Below are 15,635 nucleotides of genomic sequence, written 5' to 3'. Positions count from 1 at the left end.
ATAAAAAGTCAAGAGGACATATTGTTGGAGTCTATGTGACTTAGATAGGCCTTAGGTAGACGCTGCTTCTGATTTTACCTTTTGTGGTGTATAATAATCCTCTTCCGAATCCAAACCCAGTCGTCCTGAAACATACATAAGAATGAAAATCATTATAATGAGCACATCCTCCCAATGAAGATGTTCTATAAGATTCTCTTTTACTAAATTAACACTTCTCATATAGAGGCTACATGAGGTGTTTAGATGCACACAAGTCAGGCTGTGCATCTGGGAAGAAGTGGACAGAGACAAGGCTACCCCTACCATATTCGCCACAGCCCCAAGAATAGACTTCCTTGTTTCGTGTCAGAACCACCACATGATTATCTCCACAGGAGACCTGCTCCACTGGATTGCTGAGGAAGAAGTTCAGCTGCATGGGCTCTAGCACTTCAGGGCCAGCAACCTTGTCAACTCCCATGCAGCCATAATAATCTGATCCAAAGGCATAGAGCTGACCCTCATCTGCAAAAGGAAGGAAAATAGAACCCATCAAAGGACTGAATTATTTTATTCAATCAGAAAGCTGGGCAGGTAGGGCTAGAATGAGAACTATCTGGCCAATGATCTCCCATGAGATGACTCCATCAGGAAAATCTGAAGGATAGACTGTTGCGAGTCTAGAGTTGTTTGTATATAGACGGTCACATGCATTATAATTATATAATACAGTTTAAAAAGTATTAAAAGGGCCAGGCGCAGTGGCTCACGCCTGTAATCCTAGCTCTCTGGGAGGCTGAGGCGGGCGGATTGCTCAAGGTCAGGAGTTCAAAACCAGCCTGAGTAAGAGCGAGACCCCGTCTCTACTATAAATAGAAAGGAATTAATTGGCCAACTAATATATATACAAAAAATTAGCCGGGCATGGTGGCGCATGCCTGTAGTCCCAGCTACTTGGGAGGCTGAGGCAGCAGGATTGCTTGAGCCAGGAGTTTGAGGTTGCTGTGAGCTAGGCTGACGCCACGGCACTCACTCTAGCCTGGGCAACAAAGCAAGACTCTGTCTCAAAAAAAAAAAAAAAAAGTATTAAGGGCTTACAATTTTACTGAGGCCATCTCTATTTTATAGATAAAAACCAAGTGAGTAATGATAAGACAAATGCTAAATTGAGGTCTTGTTCTTGATTTTGTGTTATCTATAGCCTGAGGAGGTGGTAAGATTATTTTCCCCCCAAATGGGACATACAACATTTTTCCTGATCCACCTCTTCTCTATTATCCACCTGCCTTCTCCTTGCACACAGTCCCATAATACTATAGCACATTTGGCACTTTGTCATTAATAAATATATTTGCTCAATGTCTTTTGGTTCTTTGAGTATTATCTTTTATTATAAAATCCCAACTAAAATTGTACAGCATTAAGCACAATACTCTACATTAAATACATGCAGATACTTTCTGCTGATGGCTTACCTGTCACACAGACAGTGAAATCATCACCACACGACACCTGGTGGATAGCTTTCCCTTGCAACTTTTCCACATGCTTTGGCTGTCGATAGGAGGCTTTGTCTCCATGGCCCAGCTGACCATGGAGTTTAGTACCCCCTTGCATATTCTGTGAAATAGAGAGGTCTTGTGAAGTTTTAACTTTTCATGCCAAAAATTAATCTTCAATATAATTTCATGAGAAGAAAAACAGGAAGAAAAAAAAAGCTGGAAATGTAGATACTAGAAAAAAAATGGGTAAGGAGATTAAACCTTTTAATGGTAGGTAGTATAAAACCCCTGCCAACAGGTAAAGAAGATTTAAGAAGTATCCAGATTGGCCGGGCGCAGTGGCTCACACCTGTAATCCTAGCTCTCTGGGAGGCCGAGACGGGCGGATTGCTCAAGGTCAGGAGTTCGAAACCAGCCTGAGCAAGAGCGAGACCTCGTCTCTACTATAAATAGAAAGAAATTAATTGGCCAACTAATATATATAGAAAAAAAAATTAGCCGGGCATGGTGGCACATGCCTGTAGTCCCAGCTACTCGGGAGGCTGAGGCAGGAGGATCGCTTGAGCCCAGGAGTTTGAGGTTGCTCTGAGCTAGGCTGATGCCACGGCACTCACTCTAGCCTGGACAACAAAGCGAGACTCTGTCTCAAAAAAAAAAAAAAAAAAAAAAGAAGTATCCAGATTGATATCCATCAAGACTTAAAAGGATATCATTCCCAATTTTATCTTTATCCTTCAAGTCTAAGATGAACTATATATTTAATTGTGGGAAATGATGAAAAAATTCTTTATAGAGTCTAATTAGATTGCTTCTCCAGTAGTACAGCCTCTTGGAAATCTGTACTAGAAGTTTTATAAATTTGGTCACAGTTTCCTTGAAATGTGGAAGTTATAAAAAATTGGGCTACATCGAAGAGGCTGCTATATGGCACTGAGAATAGTCCTCCATGACTTTTCAACAGTTTTACAGAGATAAGTAATTCTTTCCATTCAATGACTCAACTACAAGTCCTTCTATAAATGTTTTTTAAGGTACTAATTTCACTCCATTTCTGGTAACTTCTCAGGGACTAGTTCTTTAAGGGATATAGTTTTAGGAAATAACAGCAAGTCAACCTTCCATAACAAAGGCCAAATCATTCATTCATTCTTTCAATCAATCAATAGTTGAGTGTCTATTCTCTTACATACTGGGAATGAAATAGTGAAAAAGACATATACAGTCCCTGTCCTCAGAGAGAGAGTATCTGAAGTCACTGGAAAAAATGAGCTTCCTAAGAGAGTGGAACCAAGGGCTGAAGACAAGCTGAAGTAAAGAAAAAGTAGCCTGAAATGAGCCTGAGGAGGCACAAACAAACAGGGGAAAGCCAAGAGAACACGCTATCATGGAAGCCAAGTGAAGACAAAGCTTCAAGAAGGGTGTGGTCAACTACATCAAGCTCTGCCAAAAGGTCAAGCTAGGTAAGAACTAAAAAGTATCTGTTTTATTTTAGTAATTTATATGTCATTTTGTCAAGACCAGTTTAAATTGAGTGGCAGAAATGGAAGCAGCATGGTAGGTGAATGAGGAGAAACTGGGGATAATGAAACAGTTTAGTAAGAAGGTGAGAGACAGTGGAATCTAAAGGGTAATGGGGAAATTCTACACAAGCTATACCCAGCTATCATCAGTCACGGGTGGAGGTCTCAGAAGATTTCTGACAATGGTATAGCGCTTCATTTGTTTACAAGGCTATTTGACAGATACTAGTTGTTCTGAAGCTCATGGTAATAGAACAGAATAATTAAGTGACTTATCTTAAATGATCCAGGTGTAAATGGGAAAGCCTAGTCTCCTGAGTCCAAATGTAAGGCTCTTTTAATTTTCTCTCCTTCTGTCATTTATTCATTCAGAAAACACTTATAGGTGACCTAATATGTACCAGGCACTGGGAGATACATCAGTAAACTAAACAGACAAAATCCCTCCTCTCCCAAGACCTTCCATTCCATCACCCCATACTGCCACTCCCTTAGCACAGGTTCAACTAACAAAATGCATGAACATCCTGGGCCCAGTAAACAATGAGGCTTTTAGCACTGTTCCAAAGTATTAATACTTAGCATTTACTTACCACCCAGGTGTACAGTTCCTTCTCCACTGTGACCACAGCAAAATGGGTATTCCCTGCACACACTTGCCGGGCACTACAGCCACTCTTGATGACATCCAGTTTCTGAGGGGTAGACTTTCCACCACCCCAAACATAGACTTCACTGGTTCGTGATGTTACCACAGCAATGGGCGCTTCAGTCACAGTGCTTGACCTGCCAATAACCCCAGAACAAAGGCACATTTAATATAAAAACATCATCAAAGAAAAATGCTTCCAATCTGTTCCCTGAGAATAACTGACAATTATGGTATGAGAAAGTATGTTCTTTCTTGACAACTTTTCTCAACCCTCTATCATTGCAGGCTTTGCAATTCTTGCCTCAGGGCTTCATCACAGCTTGGCAAGATCAGATTCCGGCCTGATCCACAACATCTAGACTTTTCAATATTTGTTATGGGAATGATGGTTACTTTAGTGTGAGGGTGAAATTACAGTTTTCGCTCCTGAAAGGATGCCAAAGGCTACTGGAATCGAATAATGCATAAACCCAAGAAAGACCCCCCTCCAGTGGTAGTTTAGGATGTATCAGTTTTTCAACAGTCTCTTGAGCATTACCTTGGTCTCTTTGTAGGTGCATTAAGCAGAGTGACTTTTTCCTCCATCTCTCTACCAAAAGAAAAGCAAAGAAACATGAGTGACATAATAGGTTCCTATATTGCAAAGATATCTCTTTAATACATTAATACATTTAATACATCTCTTCTATGTATTACCATATTTAATCCTCTTATAAACTGTATGCATCCTTCATTACAATACTTTTATGAAAGTACCTCAGTACAACTCAAACAGTTATACAGGCCTGGCATTAGATAATTCATTGAATACCAAAGCGCCAGCAGTTTAAGGACATTTATTTTCTATTTCTGAGATGTGGTCCAGGCTGGAAGAGAGAGGCTTGAGAATCTCTGATGCCCATGTTTAAGTACCTGATGGACAACTCCATTCAGTCTGCCCGCTGACTCTCCAAACAAAACATCTTCCAATCTGAGCTCATTATCCTTCTCTCAAACCAGCTTTTCTTTCTGTCTTTACTTCCATAACTGGCAACACCCTTCTCCCACTCTCCCAGTCAACTGGGCTTAAAACCTCAGTCATCTCTGATTCATCTCTTTTCCTTTCTTCAGTATTCAAGTTCTATAGATTCTACTTATACAGTAGTTTTTACACTCACCTTTTCCTTTCCAATCTCATCACCTCAATTCTGGGCAGCTCTACTTCCCATCTGTACTATGGTGGCACCTCTTAATTAGTCTCACTTGCTAGTCCTAAACCACTTTACTAATTTCACATTAAAACCAGTATTGACAAATAACTCTTTGTGAGGTACACCTCTTATCACATGAACTGCCCTCTCACAAACATCCAATACTTCTGTGCTATCACGTGAATTAAGCACAAATTCCTTAGCCTGGCATGCACAATTCCCTACTTGTCTGTCTTTCCAGCCTTTCCTCCCTTTGTTTACATCCCATGTCCTAGCCCAGGTTGTCATTCTGCCTGAATCAAATATAGCTGAACTACAGGGGTAGCGCTTAGGCATCAGTGTGTTTTGAAAGTTCCTGAGATTTTGCATTGAGAGTCCTAGGTCTAGAACCACTAAACCAGCCAAACAGGATTATGTGTTTCCTGAATATTTCCCACAACTTCCTGTGTCTGTGTCTTGGCTTATGCTATTTTCTCTTTGTCTTATGTTTTTCTATCAAAGTACAAAGTTCCAACAGAGTATTGAAGGTATCTATAATTACCTAGGAAAAACTTCAATTAAAAATCATCAGTCAAGGCCGGGCGCTGTGGCTCACGCCTGTAATCCTAGCTCTTGGGAGGCCGAGGCGGGCGGATTGCTCAAGGTCAGGAGTTCAAAACCAGCCTGAGCAAGAGCGAGACCCCGTCTCTACTATAAATAGAAAGAAATTAATTGGCCAACTGATATATATATAAAAAATTAGCCGGGCATGGTGGCGCATGCCTGTAGTCCCAGCTACTCGGGAGGCTGAGGCAGAAGGATCACTCAAGCCCAGGAGTTTGAGGTTGCTGTGAGCTAGGCTGAAGCCACGGCACTCACTCTAGCCTGGACAACAAAGCGAGACTCTGTCTCAAAAAAAAATAAAAAAAAAAAAAAAAATCATCAGTCAAAATATTTCAATATGAGATTAAAATAGTGATCATATTTTTGGGATATAATCTAGATAAAAATTTTAAACATGCTTAACTGGCCTAAAAAAGTGGTATTACCTGAATATGCACAGAACATAAATGGAATGTCATAGTGCTATACCTGGAGTATTACACATAATTCCAGGTATCAAAACACTGGCTAGAGACCAACTAGAGAAGAATCAGAAAAGATTAATTAAATGATACAACAGAATACAGGTACTGACCAAATAGCAAATATTATGGAATTAGGTATGTACTTAATGTACCTAAGGACAAGACTTGAAAAAGAGCATAGTAAATATTTGAATATTTGGAGGATATAAAAACGAAGAACTGGTAGGGGAGGAAGAAGGGTAGTAAGGCAAAAATAGTATAAAACCATGAAATACAGACTAGAAAATTTAAGAAAGACAAAGAATACCTTGTCCTTTATCCTTCCTATCTCTAGAGACCTCTCACACAGAATAAATCTCAGGAAATAACCTATCAGGAGTCAATCAAGCTCAACCTCCAGAAATGGGTAACAGGTATCTGAAGAGGACTCCTCCAACTCCAACCTACCATCTACACGAATGCACTAAAAAACAAAGGCCCCATCCAATTCACACTACTATCCAATAATCATTGAGCACCTTATACCAGGCCCTGGGTTGATCACTTTCTATGTATTACCTTAGTTAATCTTCACCTTACTTACTTTATAGAGGAGAAAACTAAGAGATGGAGAAGTTAAGTAACTTGACAAAGATGACAGAATTCAAGATACAAGGCTGAGGATGTCTGAGTCTCCCTTCATTACTACACTGTAATGCCTAAATTCTAGATTTAAAAACCCACAGATGGGTGATGAAGAGGGTTCTGGGGTCTCATCACTACAAATTTAGAACAAAATAGACCAGGCTAAGGAGATGATAGTCAAGAGCTATCCTCAAGCAATGAAAGCACAGATGTTGATAGAAAATAGCACTTAAGTGGCCAAGTCAGGAAACACCACCCTTTTTTGTCGTCCTCCGATCCGGTCTCTAACAGTCAAGCATGTCAGGAAAGACAATGGAGTAACTTCTTTATACTTTACCTCCTGCGTTTCCTGAGAAGAGGGCGATCTAGAAGCTCATCTGCAGTGGGTCTTTGCTCAGGATCCTAAAAAGTAAAAACAGAGTGAGTTTGCACTACTGGGAATAGACAATATGGGATCTAAAGAGGCATTTTTACTTCTTCTTAGAAGGCTGTGGGTTAGTTAGTGAAAGACCACTCCATATTATCCTTTTGTTTCAAAAATCATAACTTCTCATATCATACTCCATGTTTCATGCTTTTTACCTTATTGACACTTGTACATGAAGGAGAATGTTTACAATGCACCTTCCTCACTTATTCAATTAGGGGAGTGGCTCTCAAACCTCAATATATACAGCATAGGCTGGGCTCACACCTGTAATCCTAGAACTCTGGGAGGCTGAGGCAGGAGGATCACTTGAGGTCAGGAGAACAAGACCAGCCTGATTAAGTGTGAGACCCCCGTCTCTACTAAAAACACAAAAAATTAGCTGGGTGTGGTAATGACTGCCTATAGTCCCAGCTACCCAGGATGCTGGGGCAGGAGGATCACTTGAACCTAGAAGGTTGCTGTGAGCTAGGCTGATGCCATGGCATTCTAGCCCGGGCAACAGAGCATGACTCTGTCTCAAAAAACAAACAAACAAACAAAAATATATATATACACACACACACATACATATGTACAACACAGAAGAATTACCTGGGATGCTTATTACAGATAAAGATTTCTTGACTTTATCCACAGAGATTCTGATCTACTGTGTTCCCCCGAAAATAAGACAGGGTCTTATATTTATTTTTCCTCAAGAAGATACCCTAGGGCTTATTTTCAGAGGATGTGTTATTTTCCCCTCAAAGCCTCAGCTTGCAGCACACACAGGATGGCTGGGACCTGACAGGGGGAGCCGACCTTGTTGGTGGGGCTGCCCGTATCTTTCCGGTCACCTCTGGGATAGTAGCTGTCACGATGGGGCAGATGAGAAGGGCTGCTCATCTTCTTTACTGCTCCATGATGAAATGCATGGTTGTGCAGATATGCTGTGTAGCCACGGCCATACTAGGTCTTATTTTCAGGGTAGGGCTTATATTGTGCAAATGCTTAGAAATCTTGCTAGAGCATAATTTATGGGTAGGTTTTATTTTCGGGGAAACACAGTAGTTGGTCTGGAAGGGGGCCCAGGAATCTTCTTTTTACTTATAAAACACCCTCATTTTCTCTGGTAATTCTGATGCCAGTGGTTCATGGGCCATATTTTGAATAATACTAGAACTATATATCAAGGAACTATGAAATATTATAAGTATACATATTCTGTGTATTAGGAACTCTAAATATCTTTGCCTATAATTTTATAAAATAAATACTTAGAAATTAATCTTTGTCATAAAAAATGGAACACAATTTAAATGGCAAAATCATTTCAAAAATTACTATTTATAAAGCAAAATAAAGTAAGAATTTGTTCACTGAAGCACACAACTATCATGAATTACCAATGCCTATTCTGGGTACAGCCGCAACATATACCCTACCCTAGGGAAATGAATGTGGTTTTGTGTGGTTTGTTTCTGTGCCATAATCCAAACACTGAGGCTGGCAGGGGAAATGAAATGAACAGGTAAGTCATACCTACCTGGTCGAGGCATGCATGGACCATCTGGATCAATTCCAAAGAGTACTGGCTAGAATCAACTTCCATGGCCCGGATTCCTTGCACTATCTTCACACACAGGTTGAGTGGATTCTATGAGAAAATGGTGATTGCATTGTTCCTGGTTATATAAAAATTACATTAAATACTTTACCAGTAAGGAGCTCTGAGATGTCTGTGACCAATATTTACAGAATTGGCAATAGGTCTGCATTAGATCTGACTCCTTTTATGAGTATTAGTATGCATTAGCAAGAAATGGTTAGGGATGCACTGCTGCTATCAGACGGAATAAAGCTAACTGGCCAACATGGAGATTAAATCTGTGCTCAGAGTATATTACAATCTAACCCTTCAACTGAATCCCAAGAAAGCAAGATTAGCCTTGCTTCTTGGCTTCAAGTACCTCCCTTATCAACTAATTTGCCTCCTAATTTGTATATCCTAATAATGGCTACACAGACAATATTCTGCAGCAACAAAGCAGTGAATAATAAGATGTTAATAATAAAAACATGATAGTAATATCACCATCACCTTATTGAGAGACCACTATAAACTAGACAGGCACATGACATATATGATCTTTTTTATCCTCAGAAACACCACTGAAGGAGGTTATTATCATTATCAATTTGTACATGAGAAAAATGGGGCTCAGGATGTAAAGTAACTTGCCCAAACCATATAGGTAGTGAAAACAGAGCCATATTCCAACTAAGGTCTATCTGACTCCAAAAGTCATTTTTCTTCTACTATATTATTTAGGAAAATTAGATGATACACCAGAACAAACTTCAGGATTTAGAAAAACAAATAAAAATTATGGGGGCAAGATGGCTGACTAGAGACACTGCTTGCCAGACAGTCCCTGAGGGAAGAAAAGATTTCAGCTAAAAAAGATGGGAGAGGGAAAGGGGACGCAGCTCAGGTGTAGGATGTAGAGAGAAGGCTAGAGACTGATGGGGGACCTCATAGAGGAAAACTGCAAAGCAGATGAGGAAGAGGAAACCCAGAGAGGCTCGGAGCCCAGTGAAAGGGTATGGGGAATCCCTTTCTCCCTCCCACACTCCTTTGATGATCAGAGGGCTACTAAGTTACTTGGAAGCTTTTCCACTATTGAAGCCCAAATAATGAGGCAACCACAGAACTGTGGAGAGAACTTGTGTGACCCCAGAGTTTGAACATTCAGCACGGGATTCTCCTCCAAGGAGAATGAACCAAAGGGTCAGAGAGTCGGCTTTCTTCCATTCAGACTCTTATCCGTCCCTGTTCCTCCCCCACCCTCTGCAACTGGGACAACAATTTAAGCGAGAGACCTCCAGTCTGAGGTTTCCACAGAGAGTGGGGCCCATACCTTTCCCCATGAGGACTTGTGGTGAACCTGCCTGATCTGGGAGCTCCCTGCCTGCTGGTATTTCTCAGGGACACAAAGGCCAGATCCCATGCCGTCAAGACTGGAGTGGGTTGCTGGGGGACACAAAGAGGAGGTTTGGAAGCTGGAATCGGGAGGTGAGGGAGCCCATGTGGGTAGAACTGATAGAAGAATACTGTGACATGAGGATTTGGGAGAACGCCCACCCCACCCCCCAACAGGAATGGTGTGCTGTTGGACTAGGGCAGGTCCTCCACTAGGAAAGATTCCAGCCAATGAGGCCACAGCAACCAAGTGCAGTGCATTCAGGCACTAGGGCAGCTGGGGAATTGTGGCCCATTACTCATAAGCAGCCCTCCTGGTCTGGAGAGCCTGCCATGACTCTCCTTCCAGCAGCTCCCCCTCGTGGCCAGGAAAACAACCTCTGAGCCCTGCTTTGCAAACACCCTGCCTTGCTCCTCTCCCACCTCTTCTGTGGCAGAGATCAAGCAACCCCCTGGGACCTACAGGGCCCCTCCCAAAGCCTGGGGCATTCAAGTGCTCCACCAGAGGGACTAGAGCTTATCACAGACAGAAAAGAACAGCTAGGCAGTTGGCTTTCCTGCAAGCATCCACCAGTGACAGGAAGAACAACTCTATATAGCTCATCACAGCATCTACCAACTCAAACAAGGAGGGGCTGATTCTTACTCACAAGTATCACCCATCATCTCAGAGATTAAGCTGGGGGTCCCAGTACAATTCACACTGCTGGGAAGAGGTGAAGACAGCAGGAGAGAAGCCACCCAAGGGGACATTGCATTTTAGGAGAGAAACAAAAGTTACAGGCAGCTTGATCTGTGAGGGGTCTCACTTTTCCACTGTAGACCTCTGGGCTGATTGGGGAGCTCAGAGTCTGTGCAGAGATATTCCACCAGAGAACAGGTACAGCAGAGATCTGGTGCCTGCTCTTATGCAACCAACGACATCCTGATCACTCTGGTACACAAAGCCAGGTCTGCTTGGGACCCAGCCTTCTGGCAGACAGTAGCCTTTGCATCACCCCCGCCAAACTGGAGTGGGAACACACTCCCCTGTGTCATGTCCTGTGACTGGGGGCTGAGTATGCCTCCTCTCCCATGTGGGAGCCAAACAGAGGAGCCTCAGACACCACTTGGGAAGCCTGGGCTACTGCCTTGGTGGGTCCTAGGTGTGAGGGAAGACCCCTGGCTAATAGGCAGCTCTGGCCCGCCTACATAGACCCTGGGAACTGAGACAAACCCCTGCCTATGTGACTGGGCATCAGCAGTCCCCATGCTGGTGGAACAGCTCCCTATATGGGTGGCTCTGCCTCAGAAATCCCCAGAGCCAGCTCTGAAGCTCTTGCTGTGCCCGAGCCGAGGCTCTGCCCCTGCAGCTCCACCCCTAAGACTCCAGAGTTGTGCCTAGTCCCTAAAACCCCAACTACTAGTCCCCACCACTGCCACTGGGCCCGCAGAATCTCCCTGAGGTCCAACACTTCACTTGGGACTCTCCAGCCCTGAGCAGCTGCCACTCCTGGACTTCATTCAAGAGAGTCCCCAGCAAAGGAGAATAGGTATCCTGTAATCCTATTAACCCAGAGCCAAGAGAAGAAACAAGCAAAAGAACCCTGGCAACATGAAAAAACAAAATAGTTCAACACCCCTAAGGGAACACAATGGAGCTACAGTAGTGGACTCTACCTACAAGGAAATTGCTAAAATGACAGAAATGGAATTCAAATATGGATGGCAAGTAAGATGAATGGAGTTGAAGATAAAGTTGAAAACCAACAAAAAGAAGCCAAAAAAGCTTTCAAGAAATCAATGAAAAAAATGAAAAAGTCACTAGAGAGCTAGACAACACAAGAAAGGATATAAAAGGACTTAAAGAAATGAAAGAGTCATTTAGGGAATTCGAAAACATAGCAGAAAGCTTTAAAAACAGGCTAAACCAAGGAGAATCGATAATCTCAGAGTTTGAAGACAAGGCTCTCAAGATAACCCAGTCATTCAAAGAGGCAGAGAAGAGCATAGAAAAGTTGGAGCAATCATTGAGAGAGAGATGAGAGAGATATGTGAAGCAAACTAACTTTTGAATTACAGGTATCCCTGAAGGAGAAAAAGAAAGAATTAAAAGCATGGAAAACCAATTTGAGGAAATTATTGAGGAAAACTTCCCTGGTATAACCAGAAATTCAGACATACAGATACAAGATGGACACTGTATCTGTATGGACACCGAATACCGGGAACATTCATAGCAAATAGGTTATCTCCAAGACATGTAGTAATTGACCTGGCTAAAGTCAAAATGAAGGAGAAAATTCTGCAAGCAGCAAGACGAAAGCATTAAATCACTGACAAAGGAAAATCCATCAGGCTAACTGCAGATTTCTTAGCAGAAACCTTACAAGCAGGAAGAGATTGGGGCCCCATCTTTAATCAACTTAAACAGAATAACTGCCAGCGTAGAATTTTGTATACTGCAAAACTTAGTTTCACAACAGATGGAGAAAATAAGTCTTTTCCAGAAAAGCAAACACTGAGGAAGTATGCCACGACCAGACCTGCTCTGCACAAAATACTCAGAATAACACTATACACAAATCAGCACAATAGATTCTCACCCGTGTAAATTCACCTAACAAAACCCCAAACTCAAAACTCTTATAAAAACCATAGAACAAGAGGTAAAACAAAGCAATAAGGGACTACTTCACAGCATGAACAGACCAACATCCCACATATCAATGCTATCAATTAACGTTAACAGATTGAATGCTCCTATCAAAAAACATAAGCTGGCTCAAAGGATGAAAAAACATAACCCAACTATCTGTTGTCTCTAGGAAACACATCCAAACCACAAGATCACATACAGACTCAATGTGAAAGGATGGAAAAAAATATTCCACACAAATAGAAATCAAAAGAGAGCAGGTACAGCCATTCTTATATCAGATAAAATTGACTTTAAGCCAATAAAAGTAAAGAAAGACAAGGAGGATCATTACATAATGGTAAAAGGAGGAATTCGACAAGAAGATGTAACAATCCTAAACATATATGCAGTCAACACAGGAGCTCCCAGATACATAAAGTAAATTTTACTAGAGCTAAGCAAAGAAATAAACAGCACCATCATAATTGCTGGGAGCATCAACAGCCCATTGTCAGAGCTCAACAAATAATCAAAGCAAAAAATAAATAAAGAAACAATGGACTTAAACCAAAATCTAAATCAAATGAACCTAACATTTACAGAGAATTCTACCCCCAAACCTCAGAATACACATTCTTCTCAGCAGCACATGGGACATTCTCCAAGACCGATCATATTTTAGGCCACAAAACAGATCTCACCAAATTAAAAAAAATTAAAATTATAGAATGTCCCTTCTCAGACCACAGTGGAATAAAACTAGAAATCAATCACAAGAGAAACAAACATACACAAAGTCGTGGAAATTAAACAATCTGCCAATGAACAATTATTGGGTCAAGAATGAAATTAAGATGGAAATCAAAAAATTATTTGAACTTAATGACAAAGGGGACACAAGCTATCAAAATCTATGGAATGTAGCAAAAGCATTCCTCAGGGGAAAATTCATAGCCTTAAATGCCTACATCAAAAAGACAGAAAAGATCACAAATTAACAACCTAATGTATGACACTAGAAAAGGAAGAACAAACCAAACCCAAAGCCAGCAGAAGAAAAGAAATAACAAATGTCAGAGCAAAAATAAATGAATCAGAGGAAAAAAAGAGGATTAACAAAACAAAAAGTTGGATTTTGAAAAAATAAACAAAATTGACAGACCTCTTGCTAGAGAACAGACGAGAAAGGACTCAAACTCAATCAGGAATGAAAAAGGTGACACAGAAAAAGGCTATTACAGAAATAAAAAACACCATCCATAAACACTAAGTAAATCTCTACATGCATAAACTAGAGAACGTAGAGAAAATGGACAAGTTCCTGGAAACACATAACCTCCCCAAACCAGGAAGAAACAGAACTCTTAAACAGACCAATAATGAACAGTGAGATTGAAATAGTAATAAAAAACTCCCAACAAAAATAAAAAGCTCCGGACCAGATGAATTCACAGCAGAATTCTATCAGACCTACAAAGAAGAGCTGGTACCCATAATACAGAAATTATTCCATAATGTTGAGAAGGAGGAAATCCTTCCCAACTCATTCTACAAAGCCAGTATCACCTTGATAGCAAAGCCAGGAAAGGACACAACATAAAAAGAAAACTGCAGACCAATATCCCTTATGACTATGGATGCAAAAATACTCAATAGGCCGGGCGCTGTGGCTCACGCCTGTAATCCTAGCTCTTGGGAGGCCGAGGCGGGCGGATTGCTCAAGGTCAGGAGTTCAAAACCAGCCTGAGCAAGAGCGAGACCCCGTCTCTACTATAAATAGAAAGAAATTAATTGGCCAACTGATATATATATAAAAAAAAAAAAATTAGCCGGGCATGGTGGCACATGCCTGTAGTCCCAGCTACTCGGGAGGCTGAGGCAGAAGGATCACTCAAGCCCAGGAGTTTGAGGTTGCTGTGAGCTAGGCTGACGCCACGGCACTCACTCTAGCCTGGACAACAAAGTGAGACTCTGTCTCAAAAAAAAAAAAAAAAAAAAAAAACCTCAATAAAATACTAGCAAACCAAATTCAACAGTACATTTAAAAAAAAAAAATAATCCACCAGGATCAAGTGGGCTTATTCCAGGGATGCAAGGATGGTACAACATACATAAATCAATAAGTATGATTCACCACGCAAACAAAAGCAAAAACAAAGATCATATTATCATCTCAATAAACACAGAAAAGGCATTCGACAAAATCCAGCACTCTTTCATAAAAACCCTCAATAAATTAGGCATAGAAGGAACACATCTCATAATTATAAAGAACCATATATGACAAACCCACAGCCAACACCATACTGAATGGGGAAAAGTTGAAAGCATTCCCTCCCCCTAAGAACTGGAATAAGACAAGGATGCCCACTATCACCACTTCTATTCAATATAGTGCTAGAAGTCCTAGTTAGAGCAATCAGGCAATATAAGAATATTAAGGGTATCCAAATCAGGAAAGAGGAGGTCAAATTATTGCTCTTCACTGATAATATTATCTTGTATCTATAAAACTCAAAAGATTCCACCAAGAGTCTCCTGGAATTGACAAATAAATTCAGCAAAGCCTCAGGATACAAAATCAATGTACGTAAATCAGTAGCATTTCTACATACTAATAACAATCAAGGTGAGAGTCAAATCAAAAACTCAATACCATTCACAATAGCTACAAAGAAAATAAAATACCTAGGAATATACTTAACCAAGGAGGTGAAAGATCTCTACAAGAAGAACTATGAAACTCTGAGGAAGGAAATCCCAGAGGACACAATGGGAAAATATACCATGCTCATGGATAGGTAGAATTAATATTGTTAAAATGTCCACACTTCCCAAAGTGATTTACAAATTCAATGCAATCCCCATCAAATTACCAAAGTCATACTTCACAGATATAGAAAAAAACAATTCTATGCTTAGTTTGGAACCAGAAAAGAGCCCAAATAGCCAAAGCAATCTTACACAAAAAGAACGAAGCTGGAGGCATCATATTACCAGACTTCAGACCAGGCGCAGTGGTTCACGCCTATAATCTTAGCACTCTGGGAGGCCAAGGCAGGAGGACTGCTTGAGATCAGGAGTTC

At 41.0% G+C, this 15,635-nt stretch overlaps 1 protein-coding gene across 3 annotated transcripts in view; it reads right to left on the bottom strand.

Moving 5' to 3' along the window:
- The window catches only part of NEK9 (NIMA related kinase 9), a 47,356-nt gene that overhangs the window by 18,212 nt on the left and 13,509 nt on the right, over window positions 1-15,635 (bottom strand). For all 3 annotated transcript variants that reach the window (XM_012742220.3, XM_012742228.3, XM_012742236.3), the window contains 7 exons: window positions 8,493-8,603; window positions 6,875-6,939; window positions 4,195-4,245; window positions 3,598-3,790; window positions 1,458-1,602; window positions 307-507; window positions 79-125 (listed from right to left, as the gene is read on the bottom strand). In XM_012742220.3, the coding sequence (XP_012597674.1) occupies window positions 79-125; window positions 307-507; window positions 1,458-1,602; window positions 3,598-3,790; window positions 4,195-4,245; window positions 6,875-6,939; window positions 8,493-8,603 (813 nt within the window). The remainder of the gene's footprint in view (window positions 1-78; window positions 126-306; window positions 508-1,457; window positions 1,603-3,597; window positions 3,791-4,194; window positions 4,246-6,874; window positions 6,940-8,492; window positions 8,604-15,635) is intronic.

The sequence above is a fragment of the Microcebus murinus genome, chromosome 6 (genome assembly GCF_040939455.1).
Source record: "Microcebus murinus isolate Inina chromosome 6, M.murinus_Inina_mat1.0, whole genome shotgun sequence".
Classification (NCBI taxonomy): Eukaryota; Metazoa; Chordata; class Mammalia; order Primates; family Cheirogaleidae; genus Microcebus; species Microcebus murinus.
This window is presented reverse-complemented; position numbering and strand designations above follow the sequence as displayed.